This window comes from Bombus bifarius, unplaced genomic scaffold, assembly GCF_011952205.1.
Source record: "Bombus bifarius isolate JDL3187 unplaced genomic scaffold, Bbif_JDL3187 scf7180000007991, whole genome shotgun sequence".
In the NCBI taxonomy this organism is placed as follows: Eukaryota; Metazoa; Arthropoda; class Insecta; order Hymenoptera; family Apidae; genus Bombus; species Bombus bifarius.
Window position 1 is genome coordinate 368,898 of NW_022884372.1, and position 16,842 is coordinate 385,739.

The 16,842-nt window shown below is 34.7% G+C and overlaps 1 protein-coding gene across 7 annotated transcripts in view; it reads right to left on the reverse strand.

Annotated features, from left to right (window-relative positions):
- LOC117205475 overlaps positions 1 to 16,842 on the reverse strand; it is a 202,616-nt gene that overhangs the window by 49,690 nt on the left and 136,084 nt on the right. For 6 of the 7 annotated variants that reach the window (XM_033443898.1, XM_033443902.1, XM_033443897.1 and 3 more), the window contains 2 exons: positions 6,466 to 7,359; positions 1,025 to 1,105 (listed from right to left, as the gene is read on the reverse strand). In XM_033443898.1, coding sequence (XP_033299789.1) covers positions 1,025 to 1,105; positions 6,466 to 7,359 — 975 coding nt within the window. The remainder of the gene's footprint in view (positions 1 to 1,024; positions 1,106 to 6,465; positions 7,360 to 16,842) is intronic. The other variant, XM_033443899.1, reaches the window with a different exon arrangement.

Consider the following 16,842-nt stretch of genomic DNA (forward strand, 5'->3'; position numbering starts at 1 on the left):
ATGTTTTCACCTACTTCAATATCCTTTGCTTATTTAATCAAAGTATATATATATTATATATATTACATTATATATGTATAACATAATATAATATAATTGTTCTTCGTATAAGCAATATTGTCTCGTAAAAAAGTGATATAATGCGAAGGTTGATTCGCAAGAACCATTTTTCTCAATCTTTACCCAGTTCACTTGATGTCATAAATCCTCACCTAAAAAGTACATTCAGCTAAGCTTTGGCAAGTCATTCTCCGTCCAGCAAGACAGATTGGAGTTTCCGTTAAAATATTAGCGTTGCAAATGAAATACATATATTCTACTTATACCCATGCAGAAACTCCATCGTTGTTCTATTTCTCCGATCGCATTTCACGACACCATGACAATGCATGGATGCGGATTTTATTTCATAATAGATTTCAGCAACAGTACCGTCTCTAAACGATCATCGAACGAATACTTTTTTACTACGTCACTGTGTCGCGTTTCGCGCGAGAAATTCGTAACCTGCCTGGCTGTATACGACCAATTACTTTCTTCTTCCGTCTTTTAACATCCACCTCTCTATTTCGCATTTCAATGATTCTTTTCAATCCACAGCACGCACTCTACTATTTCTATCGTATCAACCTTTCTTCTCACGTTCACCAATTGTTCTCACATCATGTCACTTTCATTCCCCACTGCACCACTCTCCCTCTCTCTCTCTCTCTCTTTTACTCGCTCATGACGTTCGTCCGTTTCAACATTTAATCTCAATCTGTATCGTAAGTCTATCGTCATTTTCGCGATCATTTCCTCTCTCACTCGCTGTCCGGGCGTTTTAATCGTTCTTCCGGTCTTATCCCCTTTATCTCTGCCCCTGCCCCTTCTTTCGAATCTCTGATCTTTCGGTCGACATTCTTCTCTTGCTTTAACTCTTTTTTATTATTAATGGTTTTTTTTTGGTTTAATTCGTTTTTGTTTCTTTTTGCACGATATCGTATTGCTCTCGTTATTTGAATTCTGGAAACGATACTGATACCCTCCGTTATGCTTGAACTGCAGAAGCCGGGACAGTCGGCCACGACGAGCGAGGCTCCGGGGATTGCCGCCCGATACGACTCTGCCAACACAATAACAACAAGGCCGCTTCACGAGTCTAATTTCTAGGCATCTATCTGGTTCGCTAGAGACTTGACTTAAGAGAAAATGGAATTCTGTACGCGCGTTGTTTTTTTCTTTTTTTACTTTTTTTTAATTACTGTGTTTAAGGTCTCATGCACCTTCTAAGGTTACTAGTGACCACAGCGAGAATTTTCAACGGGACAGAACGTATTTATCGCAAGTAGTATGAAACAATATCTTTCAGGAAATATAGAATTTTTTTGCCGGAGTCTTTTCTCACGCGTTGTTTCCTTAGCTCCTTGTGATCCCTTTCCCCCTTTTTTCTGGTCTCCTTTTTCTGCCTTCTTTAGTAAGTCGTCTCCTAACCCTTGTTTTTCGTGTTTTCGCGTTTCTTATTAATGGATTAGCTTTGGCTCGAGGGATTAATATTATACGATGACGAAGGAACACGGAAATGAAAGTAAATAATAGGAGTTTGTTAGCTTAAACTGGTTTCTCGCAGTCTGTTCGAAAAATTCAGACTTTGGTTCGATTTTCTTTGGTTTTCGCTGTCCTGACGTATGGCGGAAGATATTTTAGGATAGAAAACAATGGCAGGGGGTAGATGATATATTGAGAAAAGTTGGGAAACTTCTGGTGTACTTTAATTTATAATATTATAGTATACAGTTCATGACGTGTGGATAATAATTATATTAAACAATTTTATGTTAATTAGTGTACCATAAGTTTTTTGCTCGTTATTCAAGGTGTTAAATAATATGAGAGGCTAGAAACGAAAGAATAAATATTTGTTGACCTCTACTCAAATCTTATTGTCTTTCATCTATCAATTTGATGATCTGCAACTTCACCTGCAATAACATGGCTAGAATTTATTTCTATTTATTATTTCTAGAAATCTCATTCAATTCTCTAAATCTTTCTCTACCAAAATAAAAAGAAAAGAAATAAAATTTATTAACATATCCCAGCAGTTAAACAAAAATAATGTAAAATATGTAATTATAGAAAAACAGGAATAAATCTAAACTCTTGTCACTTTACTTTAGTCATACATGCAACAAAATTTCAAATTCATTTAAATAATGAATCAGAGAATATTTTTCTTTTCCCAAAGTATGCCTTTGGTTCTAACGTAACTATTATGTATTGTTTTAAAAACAAATATTCAAAAAAGAGTACCTACTTGCGAAGATACAATAGCGTAATATCTAAAAAAAGAACAAAAGAAAAATTGGAAGGATCAAGGAAAGGATGGCAAGGCGAAGTTAAATCGTAGAAAAAGATGTTCGAATATCTTATTGGATTATTCTAACCGGATTTGTTCGACGCAAGCATCTTGCTTCTAATTTAATTCCATGTCTACTAAACTGTCTGTATGATAATTGATTTGTAAGACGTTAAGTTAAGACGTGTGCTTAAATGGGATTCACGTTGAATATGGAGTTAGAGATTGAAGAATGATCGCTAGTAGTTTAGAATGTGACAACTGTGAAGATTAATTATGTTATAATTAAGTGGTGACTCTAAATAATGGAATAATCTGACGTAGAACGTGTTCAGTGTCACATGATAGTAGTGATGCATCAAATTTATTTATACTGCTCGAAATACCTGGTCTGGTTTCAATTTTGTCTTGTCAACAAAGTGTACCTACATGCCACAGTGTAAAATCTAGTAAATATATGCACTGTTCGGTTAATGTACGGATTTGCATAAAATTTTAACAAAAGTATCGGCTAAGTATAAAAATGTATATTAGTAAGTAAATGTATTCATTTGTTAGACAATTAGTATTTGCATACATTGTCCTGTAAATATATATATATATTTATTTATTATATATATATACTTATTATATTATATATTATATAATTCAGTAGAATACATTTACAAAATTAATCCTTTCACGATCTGTGCAAGTTGTCAAGTACAGTGTTATAGTATAGTTTCACATCTTAAATTTATCGGATAGCTTATTACACCGTAAAAGTGCTGTTTAACATTTCAACGAATTTTTCACTGATTCGTGTTCATTAATTGTACGTAAAAATGGAATAACGAAGTTTATTGTGTGGAACAATCAATTTCTGATGCATTGCTCGACTTTTAAAGATTCCACTTCTCGCGCCTAATCACAAGCTGACACTTAGGAAAGCCTTAGAAATGTACAAGGAGATGCTTGCATCATAAGTGCTCGCATATTCATGAATTTCTTGTTAATGCTATTACTACGTTCGAATTTTACTCGTGAGATTTCGCGGCGATGGATCCCGAGAGATATTCTGAGGAATCTTGACAATATTTTGAGAGCAAATAGTGCACTCTGCGACGGAAAACGACACATGAGCGTATGCAATATCCAGCTATCAGCAACTTCGTTGAAACTCTATTATGTCATGTGCCCAAAGTAGTAGTAGTCTTAACATCTCATGGCGGTGACGTCAACTGGGTCTACTTTAGATTTTCATCCCTTCCTCGTGAAATGAAGTTCGCTCTCGTATCGAGATGCTATGCATCATCTATGTATCGATCGTTATTACAGAAAATTTTTAATTTCTTTTCTTAGTATTTATGCTACTGTAGTATTGTACCTATTATCGATAATTTGCACTTTCGTGATATGTAATTTCGTTGTTTCTTCTTTTCTATACACGTTACTTTCAAATATTAGGAAAAAGAAGAAAAAAGAATGAAGGTGTTGATTTAACGTTTAAACATTCTCATTGAGCTGATGTTAGATATTCGAATATTCACATGGCTCGAGTATCGATTGTCGCCAGAGAGATTTCAGATATTTTTAAGATTTATATTACGACAAAACATTTTTGTATCTTTGCAATTTACGTATATTTTCATAGTTTATATTTGACTTAATATGTGTCTTTACCCCATGTATATTAAAAGAAGCATAGAAAATTAATGTTGATTGTTCAAACAACTCAAGTTGATTCCTACGGCATTTGCAAATAAAACATAAATAACCGTGGCGTTTATACATTATTCTTACCTCGTTTACAATTTTCATTTGTTATCGATATTAATAAATATTACGTGATAATAATCGTATTCAATAAAACATTATTATTGTACAGAGTTGAAAAATTTCATTGCAAGGTAAAATATTCCAGAAATATCTCATTGAAGTGCAAATAAAATAAGAACAAACTGGCAGAATTTCGTGTTGTTTGCGTTCAATTATCCAAAGCATAAATTTGTCTTCTGTCGGCGTAACGATATCCCTTTTTATTCAACTTTTCTTCTTTTCAACGTCGCAATTCTCGAATTCTGTTATTCCTGGACGGGATGCAAATTAGACATTCGATGCTATCACCTTTATTCGGTCAAATTTATATGCGCGAGGTAATTCGATTTTCCTGTTTCATTCTTTTTCTTTTTTTTTTCTGCACTCACTGCTAACTACGCTTTACACCGAAACGTTTGAGGGCAATTAATGGAAAATTCGAACACGTGACGTTATTAGACTACCTTTTCGTTATCGGATTTATCGACGAAGCAATTTCGATCGAGTCGAACGAACAGTTGCGGAAAATAGAAAAACAAAATAGAAAATAAAAGTAGGGATCGGTAGGTAAATTTGCTTTTCCCATATTCATCAATTCTACCTGATTATTCGAGTTTATTCGAGCTTGTTTGCCTTTGTACGATTTCAAAGAAGCTTACTACCGAGCTCGAGCAAATGTATTTCGAAAAGTGTCGTTCGATTTCTGCCCACTTCGTTGATTATTCCGCTGAAATCAGTTCTCTGCCCAAATATTTGCCATCGTCGATTATCAGTTGGAATTGTTTAATATTTGAGCTGCCACAGGCAAAAACGAAAAACCTTTTAAATTTTAGCACTTGATCGATGCTTATCTTCTATGATTTTATTAATTTTTTGTACTTTTTATTTCGTGAGGATAACACGGTGGCTGCCACGATGGTCATCAATGACCCATGATTAATCGATACCAAATAAGATAAATTTCATGGACTAATCAATTTTTAGGAATGTGAATGACCTGTATAACATTGTCAGAAAAATGTTCGTAAATGTAATATTTTGCAAAGATTTAAACGCTATGGTGTTAAAATATATGATTTTCGCGTGGCAGTCAATATGTTAACCAATTTAACAGATAAGTGGCTCAATTACTTCAGGCGACATGCATTGCCGAATTTGTTTTTACGGCGACAATCCTAATCACAGAAAAGAAGAAACGAGAAATTTTAAATGGATAGAACGTTTGCTATATGGAATAAATGAATTTTGAGGAATCGTTATTTTCTTTATAGGAGTAAAAAATTTTTGCCTCTCGGTCGTTGTTTTTCTATTTTATAAATATGCTAATTTGAAAATATAGTTTTACATAGGAGTTGTTGAATAATGGATATACTGGTTTAGCGTCGTTTATAAAATTGGAATTTCTAACGATGCGACCTGATATAATTTGAACGATAGTAATTCACAACGAAACAACGATGTAATGGAAAAGTCATTGACGAATCAGTGAAAAGAAAGTACTGCTTTATATTTTGCAAACAGCAATATTTTTCTATATTTTTACGTAAGTGCCCCCGATTTAATCAGAAACATCTGCTTTTGGCTAAATCTATCTTCAATGATTAACCAAAATTTCTTTATGTGCCAGTTGTGATAACTATCTTAATAACTCCAATCAGTATCAACTAAAAATTCTGCCCTACAGTTTACAATACTTGGCGAATAATCTGTAATATCTTACTACTGTTATTTCATGGTTATTTCTCATTTTGAATGACTTTTAGCTGAATACTTATAGCGATCGTGCGCCAGGTTACTCTACAACTACGTATATACAAATTCAATTTAATTCATACGTGATCCAATTAAAATTTTCCGTGAGTTAGTTCCCGCTTTTAAGTTGCCTACCGACAAAAATTCATTTATTCCCAAAATTGTTATTCCCCAATATTAAAGTATTTTTTGAAAAAGCTTTTCTTTAATAAAGTTCTTTATTCTGCGCACTTTCGAAACCTATATTTCCTCTTCGCCAAATACAAAAAAGGGCCAATCTAGTAAATCAGACCAGCAATCTATATAAATCAACGACGCGGCGACATTCCATTCTCTCTCAAGTCTCAAGCGTCGATGGGTGAAATCTAGTTAGAGGTGGCCGCGCCCTGTGTGGCGAACACTCGACGAGTTACCATCTAACCGACGAGCAAACGGACAACGACAAATTACAGAAAAAGAGCCAAAAGAACCAAGAATAAAAATAGAATAGACGAAAAGGAAGAAAAAAGAAAAACGGAAAAATCTAAGAAAATGAAAAGTAAAGGAAGAGCGTATAGTCGTAGAGACATATCACTCACTCGGCGTTGGTTTCCGGTGTGGGTAGGTCGCCGATCGTGGTGAGGGTGAGTGTGGACCAGTACAGCGAGCCAAGATATTTTCTGGTCAGGGTCGCGTACTCCCCTGGCCTGTACGGGTACACCCAGTCACCTTGGAATCCTTCCGCTTCGCTGAGCAAGTAGTAAAAGCAGCCGAACCAGTGCGCCAGTATCAGCAATATATGTATGAGATTCAGCACACGCCACAAATTCGGATAAACTGTCCGCGACTCGACCATATAGTAATAATTGTACACACGGTAGATCTTGAGGAACCTCGGAAACCTGAGCATCGGATTACTACCCAGGTTCACCTGAAGTAGATCGAGCGGCACCAACGCTAGCAAGTCCAAAATGAACGACTTGGACTTGAGATAATGACCGGCCAGTTTCTTGCTGTTGTACACCATTAATCCTTGTTCGAGGTAACCAGTACGAAACTGCACAGCCACATCCAAAAAGAACACAAGATCAGTGAAACCGTCGCATGCGAGCCACATGACTGGCGCCACAGCCTGTAGTTCCGGCAGACTTTGTCTCACAATCAGTGTCCACAGATTGTAAAGAACACAGCCGGATAGTAGCATCAGCCAGTAATAATAAAAGTTCTCGTCCGGATTGACCACGGTCCTCGGTGGTTTCTGAGGTCTCCGTGGCCGTCGTCGACGACGCCCACTCGAATCCTTGTCGTCGGTAGCGTCGCCCTCGCCCTCCCCTGTGTCCAACGTCTCTTGACTCTCCGGGATCTGTCTGGTGGAGAATCGCTTGAGAAACGAATCCTCGCGTTTCAACGGTGGCTTCTTCTGGATCGTTGAGATGGCTGACGAGAGCTGCACCGTGGTCCGCAGTTTCATCCACCGTTGGTTGCTCTTTGTTCTGCGAACAGACAGAAGAATAGATCGCCAGTGAGGGACGAAACGGGGGCTGCGAGGTCCAGGCCGATGACCCAGATCGCAGAGAATCGGGTCGAAGCTACGGTTTCAAATGGGAGATCGCAGAGATTAGAAGTTCTGTGCTTACCTAGAGACGCCGTTCGATATTTATCGAGGAGCTTGGAACTTTTTGACGTAGAGTACGATTTTGTCTTTTTCTAGGGAGAAATTAAGAGATTTCACGAAGGGGTTTTGGATAAATTTCTTTCAGTGCCTGGTCTGTAAATCGGCAAATATTTCGTGTTCTTACCTTTAACACTTATTGACGTGTTATCAGTATCTATATAATTAGAAGCTATTTATATAGTCATGAATAATTTCTCCGTATGTGTTGAAAGTGGAAATAAGGAATATTCTATAACTCGTAAATAAAGTACTAAAATAGATATGTTTTAAGCAAGGTATCATGACAGGAAATGATATTATTTGATAAAAGTCAATTGCAAAAAGGATAATTACAATGCATGGATCAAGATACGATATTCGAGAATTTATACGTTTAAATTACTTACTGAATGAAAACTCCGGTAAAATGTTACACAGGCTACGCGTTAAACATTATTCACTTTCAATAAAACCTCTTTGTTCAAGCGATTCTATTATTATCGCAAGGCGATTACAACCGACTATATACTTTTTATGCAATACGACCATTGAGACAATATAATCAGTACCGTAGGAGAATTTCATGTGTAAAATCCTTTGTATTAACGTAAAATATCGTGGCCCATCAGAAACAATTAAACACGTTTCTGTAAAGCGGAACATTTCAACGCGTACGGAATAAAATGGTTAACTACGATTTAGCTACGTGACTGGAGCCATTAATTGCCAATTTAATCGCTTGAAAGAATAATGCATCCTGGTGTCACTAAGTTGTTTATCTTTCGCGTTACCATTAAATACGTTTCCAACGAAAGAATTTTCTTTCTTGAACGTGATAAATTTCGGTTACGCTCGAACAATTTGACCGGTATAGAAACAGTGACGTTAAAAATTTTCCAAGTTTGTACCATTTCCAAATTCATAAGTAACGTCGTGTAGTTCCCAATATTTAAGGATTGAGGATATAACAGAATATCAGAGGAATAGGAAAATTTTGTTTTTAGGAAAGTTGTAAAAGTTGTAAATTTTGGCTAAAAAGAAAAGTTTTAGTTTGTTGGAAAAAGTCTATAAGTATATAGTATGGAATATTTAAAAATTGTTTGAGATTATCGAAAAAGTAAAGAGATTGGAGGTTCATGCTAAAAGCGAAGATACGAAAATTAATAATTAATATTGATCGTTGTTGTTAATATTGATCGTTAATAGAAAGATAATTCTCCTCGGAAATATCATCCCAGATTTCTAAAATTGTTAATAATAAATTTTATAATATCAGGAAAAGGAAAGCTAAGAATAAATTCAACGTTATTTCTATATTTATTTGTTATTTCTTTAACGAAAAATCTCTAAAAAGATTTAGTCTAGAAAAAATCAATTTGTGTTAATCATCGTTCGATGTTTTGCATTACGTGTAAATAAATAACTTTACACACGATATCGTTCACACGGTTAACTTAAACTTCTACTAATGCAGATACTAAGAGAAACACATACCGCAATTAAAAAGAAGAGAAGCTTGAGAGTCTAGAACGTTTTAGGAAAAGTAATCTTTACGTTATCTTATCGTTTCTTTTAAGCTGAATAATTACCATTCGTATTACATACTTGTTTCTCGTAATCTCAAACACAGGAAAGGAACTTACGTTCGCACTTTTTAAGCGGTCTATTTAATATATGCGATAAAACACAGACAAACGAGTATCGTGGCGCTATTCCTAAGGAGTTGTAAGTCCTAAGCTCTCGGGAGGATTTACGGGTGCTTTTGCGCGACAGAGCGATTTTGAATGTCGATAACCGCGAATCGAGGTAAACTGTCTTTAATTAAAATGGTCAGCTTTTTCGAAATGATTTCTTTTTCTTTGTCTCTTAAAAATACGTAACCAAACAACTAACCGACCGTCGTGGTTAGTTATCGTGTCGGCCGTACGAAGAAGAAATAAAAATGAAAAAATTGCAACGCATGTTACAGAACTAAAAAAACAGATAAGCCAAAACGATTCTAGCAAAAGAGAAGAAAGGAAATCGGAAAGAAAAAGAAAACAACCGTTATCGCACTTCTGGCAAAACGCATTGAATGCGTTTTATATTGGTGAATCCCGTGCAAAGTCGCTGCGAGAACCGATAAAAATGAACAAAAGTACGATGTGCCACGTCTCTTGAATCGTTTGGCTCGTTCTCAAAGCTCCATAGAATATTTTTTGCAAAATCCATGCATCATTCGTGACGCAAGACCTCTTTGCTAAGGAGCAATCTCTTCGAAACATCTCGTTCCACACATTTTTGCTATGGATATAATAAATATAAATATATATATATTTATGTATTTCTGTAGTTGTTGCAAGCAGACAGATTAATTCTACTTGCGTTCCATTCGACAAAAAATCCATTGAAACGAAAAAAACACACCATTGCAGAACGACCACGCCGATTCCTTTTATTTATGTCGACTTTCTTTCTTTCGGGTTTCTGGGTTGTTCTTTTTACAGATTCGTTCTCTAACACTATGGAAAATAGATCATAGATGATAATTATGTGATTAATTGCTTGAAATAAGAAGTGAGCGACAGTCGAGTAAGATCAGTCTTAAGTATTAGAGCATCAGATGGATGAGAGGCAGACAGACAGACAGACAGATATAGACGAACAGACAGAGACAGAAACATCGAGAGAATTGTCAAGTACATTATATAGACAGAGGCAGAAACTAAAGATATAAACTTTATTATGCCACTACGCATTCTTTAATCGTTAACACACCCATGTTCAGTATATAGTTGTAATTGTTAACGCGTCTTTCTTGTGTTAAATTAGCAGCGTTAAGTGTTAGAGTGTTTATTTTTGTACGTGTGTTTATTCGCTAAACGTTTTGGGTGCTCGGAGATCAGGATACATTTGGGAATTAGTCTTTCTTCTCTAATTCAGACGAGCTGGTAGAAGGGAGGCATTTGGGGGGTCAAGCATCAGCATTCGTTGAAACACCAGCGTCGCTATTAATGACGTTGATAACAATTCTATTCTAGTGAAATATTTAGCAATTTCATACTCTCTTGCTTATTATTCTTTGTAATATTTTAGTACGAGACGTTATACACCGATTTCAGTGAAACTTTCTGAAACTGAAACTAGAATTTTGTCCCAGAATTGTAATAAACAAAGTAAAAAATATTTGGTTCATATTTGATCGTTCCTATAGTTATTTAATGTTTTACGAACTGTTTCAAAAAATTCTGTTGAGATATTTGATTTCAAAATAATGTGGTGTTTCACACCAGCACACTATAGTTTAATCTTCGTTCATCTCTTACCTTTCACAATTGAATTTGTCTGTTGATATCAAATTGACATAATGGAAAAAAATCAATATAATGGAAAAAGAACAAATTATAACAAGGATACGATATAAAATGTTGGATAAATTTATAAGATTTTGCTATGATATAAAATATTAGATAATTATACAAAGTTCCGCTAAATTCGAAATCGGTTCACAACACTTCACGTACTTCCCTTACCAAAGATCCACAATAGAAAAATTCATCAAGATTTCTTGCAACTACGCATCGATACAAAGTTCTACGTATCTTGCATTCTAGCTTCTCATGCAAAAGGTACTGTGTATCGAGGACGTTATTTTAACACATTATCGACCACCGATTAATTACAATTGTTCTTCGCCATTCGAATGTAACAAACAAATTATCGCAATATATCCACGCTCGATCAAACTATTAAAGAAAATGCAACGATGAGCCAACATTTTTCTATAGCCATTGTACAACGTGGAACAATACTTTCATTTTGCCAATTGTCTAACGTTTGCTTTTGGTTCTACTTCGTGAAACTTGAAGGATGAAACTTGTGGACTCACGCGATTCGTGGATCGATAATGCGTTAAAAGTTCAGCACTAGAACATTGTTCCCGATGCTACTCGGAAACAGAAGTAAAAAGAACAATCTGCACGATTGGCCACGTATCAACGTCACCAATCTTCAGCTATACTCGTCTTTTCGTTGTTAATAATTGCCAGTAGATTGCCAGGAGACACAGTCGCAATTTGGCTAACAAACTGATTCTATCTCAGTAAAGAAAGGAACGTAGATTCTTTATGAACACATGCCAAATGCTAAAGAATGCTGCAGTCTAATTTTAATGCGTGCACTTTTCTTGAATTACTCGCTAGTAATTTCTGATATATTCGTTTTAACGAATGGTCATACTATTCTTTCTCCTCTATATTTCATTTTTTATTTCATTTCTTCTTCTTTTTTGCTTCCCTGCTACCGGAATTCTTATCATTTATTTATGTCGCGATACTTTTATTTCGTTGTCGAGTTTTGATTTCGCGTGTGTAATTCTTCGCGTGAGAAGTTTATCATGTGGAGGATTTACAATTTTTCATTTATAGATATCGGATCTAACTTACTTGTACAATCTTAAATACCACGTATGCATTCAGTAAACTTACACGTGTAGCGAGGATTACTAATCGAAACTAAACTATTTCATAATTTTAATTCGATATTCACAAAAATTCTATATCGTATCAATTTTTCTACGTTATGTTATTACGTTATACTTTATTAATCCATTTTAGTGAGTGGTAATGTAGCGGCGTATAGTAACCACGAATAATAATTTTTATTAAATTTCGTTAATTCGAAATAGATGATTTTTGCACTGTTACGTATTTAATGTAGGATACAGTCTTAAAATCATTGAAGTAACAAAATCAATAAAATCAATTACTATTAATTTTTTATTTCTTCTAAGATCCTTTTCCTTGTAATTAGACGATTTACTACCAGAATTTATTATACACTTAGTTTTTTCCATGTTTCACGTGCCATTGACCCCTCGATACGTGCTACACTCCGCTAGGACCAATCTCTCTAAATGCTTTATGTATGTTTCACACGAATTCATTCATCTAGAAGATGGATGGGCTATCATCACGTACGTGTTACCGTTTTTGCATATTATACCCGGTTATAAAGTTTTAAAACAAACGATAGTGCAAGCTATCATGAAAACGTATTACAAATTCCCAAAGCTCTTCTGTTAAAAATCTATGAAAAATTCCTGTGCTATTTAGTTTTATCGAGAAAGTACAATTCAAAAATCTAGAAATCGCATACAAGAAATCAAGAAGATTAATATAAATAAATCTAAAGTCTGATAATTTTAATCAATATTTCCAATACTTTCCTATGTTGGTCGTATAATCTTGTACATTGTTAATTATGTTTTTCACCCTTTTACTGCTTCATATAACGAGCTATATATAAAGTACAGTTATACCTTTTCGTTTAATATATGTATTATTTTTAAACGGAATTGGAATCTACTTATTCATAATTTGCAGAATCTATCTACGAATTGTAAATCATTGATGATATAGATAATAATAGAAAATATGTGCTATACACTATACATTTATAAAAGAATTACTATACATTTGTAGATATTATATACAATTGTTTTGTACATTGCAAGTAGTTAAATTTTATCGCATAAGCTTAATGAGCGCAATCGTGGCATTTAAGCATTCCAGATAAATTGAATTAACTGGTTCACGCGTCTGTGTCGAGGCGGACGTGTGAAAACGAGGTTTTAGGTAAATTGTTCCGTGGCTTGGAAATAAAACGGTCGTGGAGATTGCGAGAGGAAAACTGTCCCTTCCGTGTTACTCGTCCATTAAAAATTACTCTTTTAGTCTTTCTCTCTCTTTGCTTGTGCTTCATTAAAATCAACGGTGCATGCCGCTTAAAGATAAGAAGAGTACATTGATGGGAATTTATCGTGTCCTTTCGAACACCATAAAAGAGATCGTAAAGCTTCGTGTTTTATTCTCCAGATGTTTAACTACCGATGCTTGAATTTATGTGTCGCTATAAAACACGAAAGACCACATGATCGGCGTGCAATTATTTATAGCTTCTAAATTAGTTTCTTCCACTTTTGATTCGCTGATGAAAGCAATATGATCGATATGGTTTGTGAAACATCTTACATTCGTTTCGTGACACGAATTATTTCCTACGTTTTAAAAAATTACATTGAATATTGTGTCTATGAATAAGAGAAAAGAAAGATATGTCGTATATACATAACCACGCAAATGCTTTGTCGAAAAGTTACAATAAATATATAAAATGGCAATGGATTAATCTTTCGTTTATAATTTTGTGGAAAAAACTGAAGTAGTTTTTATATCTCCGATTTTAAATTTTCTATATTACATTTTGGGAACACTAAAGTATCTGATTTTTAAATTATTATTTAACAAGTGGTAGTACAGCACTAATGATGTGCAAATTTCACATTTTCCTAGAAACAAGTTTATCCTTCAGCTGTAGCGATATCTGACGAAGATGTTAGCTGTGATTCATTTCAAACATTTATATTTGATTGTTTACCACAGTGGCGCACTTAAAATATTTTATTACCTACTTTTCGTCTGTTGGACTACAGATAAAGTATAAAAACTTCAACGGTCTCTTGAGATTTTTACGATCAGTTTCTGCTGTTCAAGCTGCTGTAAACTTTATAATGTGAGCCACAGTCCCGCAGGAATTTTTTATGTCTTATGTAGACTATCATAGTACAGTGATTTGAAAAGCTTATAAAATCTTTGAATCAGTTTTGAAACAAGTACTTGTACATTTAAATCCTAACGATACCAAATAAACAATTGTATCTTAAGCTTGAAAAACTCGATATTTATATCTACTGGTTTATTCCTGAAGAACTACATACTTACTCACGAATTAAAGTTCTTATTCTCTGTCATTTATCAAAAGAGATGAAGATATTTGTATTAACGGATCTTTAATTGTCTATAATCAGAGTTATAAATATTTACTATTTTGCGCCAATTTCTCAAACTATGATAAAATAAAACATCGAAATACCACATACATGTACATGGACATATGTGCTACCACTCGTTAAGAAATTACTACGTTATATCATACTTTTATTATTTTCTCTACAAATTGTACCTCCATTCACATGTTCATTCACGCGTGATAAAACTAAAGATACTAAAAATTCGAAGGAACACGATTTGTCCGGATTCCATCGTCACTTCTATCTTTCCATCCTTGACGTGATCGTTTGATACCATCGAAAGTAGGAACAGCAATTGACCATTAACTATGTCATCTAGGATAAAGTAGAGCATGTAATGTGGTTGATATCGCAGCTGAAGAAGAGGAGATCGGCAAAGAGGATAGAATTACGGTGACCAGCGGTTAGCCAATACTTTCGTGCGGTGCAACGTTCCTTTAGATTGACGCTATTTCACGAGGTAAAAAGCAACGGAACGATCAGACATCGAACACTATTTCTCGATTGTCCCTTAATCCCTTGCGGTCCTGTGTTAACTCAGAGACAGCATTGAATTTTATGCTAAATCGTGTATACTCGCACAAAGTCCTTCGTGTCATTGATTTGAACTTAAATTCCTCGAAACGCTTTATCGTTAAAATTAAATTTCAATAGTTCAGATTCTCGGTAATAACCGCATGGTTAGTAACATAAAGTTTACACTTTCATTAGATATCAGAAAAGAAAGAAACATTTTGTAGTACCAATTGCTGGCAATTACAATATTCTATATACCAATGTTAAATTTATTGAAAAATAATATTGCCTGCTTTATATACTATTGATTTTATAGTTTTTTTAAGAATTAATCCATTAAGCACGAAATAATGACCAATGATGCGTAGAAGTTAGATTCGATACATAATACTACATATTGGAAAATATGAAAAAGTACATATCAGAGGTATATAATACTTTACAGAAGCCTGCAAAAATTAGAGACAAAAGAGATTCCCATGATGAAATCAAAGTTTGTTACATTATAAATACTTCAATTTCTTCAAATTTCGTAAGATGTTAGGACCTAGGAAATATTAAACAAATATCCGGAGTTCTTTCCCAAAATACTTTTTAAAAGGTATTAATGCAACATTGGTCCTTAATGAGTGAAAGCTGCACGAAAAGACGAATGAAATCCTTTAATCGAGGGACAAAGGCAAAACCCTGAACAAGACATAAAGGAAGAGACTTGAGAGCACACGATATTCCAATTAACGTTAAATGCCGGTATTCTAAGTAACAAGGAACGTTCAAGAAATCTTGCAGAAAGGATTAAAGGCTCTCGAAACCGGTCCTAGGGGAGATCGCGGGGAATACGGTGACTTAGCCGGAATTCCCCGTTAAAATGGCACCGTGTAATATCAAAGCGGCAAGAGTTGACTGTGGATCGAAGGAAAAACAAAATAAGACAGCCTGGTTAGCCGTTTCTTTTCCATTTTCGAGGCAAACGACTCGTTTCGTTGGCTCTCGCGTTTATTGGCTTCCGCGCTGTTGAATTCCTGGCGAGATTTATGTCGTGAACGAGGCCGAGTGGCGCGTGTATATATGAACGTATGTCACTCTCCTAGCATCCGGAAGAGAGAGAAAGACGTACGCTGCTCGTGCGTGGGTGGCTGTTTGGGTTACGGTTAACACGTGGACTCTGTTATTGCGCAATATTTGTTAACATATTGCGGATGGGTGACGAGACATCTGACACTTCGTATAGATATATTTTACTAACAGATGACATTGAGGAGGCCACCAGCACTTAAGGAGTTTAACAGTATCCGAACGTTTACATATTTCTGACAAGAGTTAGTTTGATTGCGAAATATAGTGGAAATTAGAATGATGCGATTAGATTCATTTCTAAAAGATAATACGCGATAGAAACACTGACGTTTGTAATTGTAAAATCTTGTAGAACCGTTTCGTTGGTTGACGAGTTCTTCATCTTTAGGCTTTTTAATTTCCGACTGACAAGTTAGATTAAGAAAATTCTCCTAAATTAGTAGAAAGACTTCCAACGCTTATAAAACCAGTGACATTCGAATAGAAAATATATTTACAGAGAAAATAGAAAAATAAATAAAGAATATAAGTAACTGTTATGTATAACAATTCCCAAGTTACATGTCATTATGCATGGCATAAAATAGTTGCAAAATTGCAAAATAGTAACAAGAACAGGTAACCGTTGTTAACACAGTTGGAAATTTACGTTAAAAGCTCTTACCAAAGATACACCAGAAAAAGTTTGTTCGATCGTAAATTTATCTTGCAACAAGATTAACGAAAAGATAGAAACTGCCGAGTGAATTAAATGAGAAACTTTCGTGATTAATTGTCTAAGTTTAATGAGCCAGTAGGAAATTTTACAGCGTATATAGTGTTACTATACTATACTAGTAATTTAGAATCTGAAAATTTTATATACAATATACCTAATAC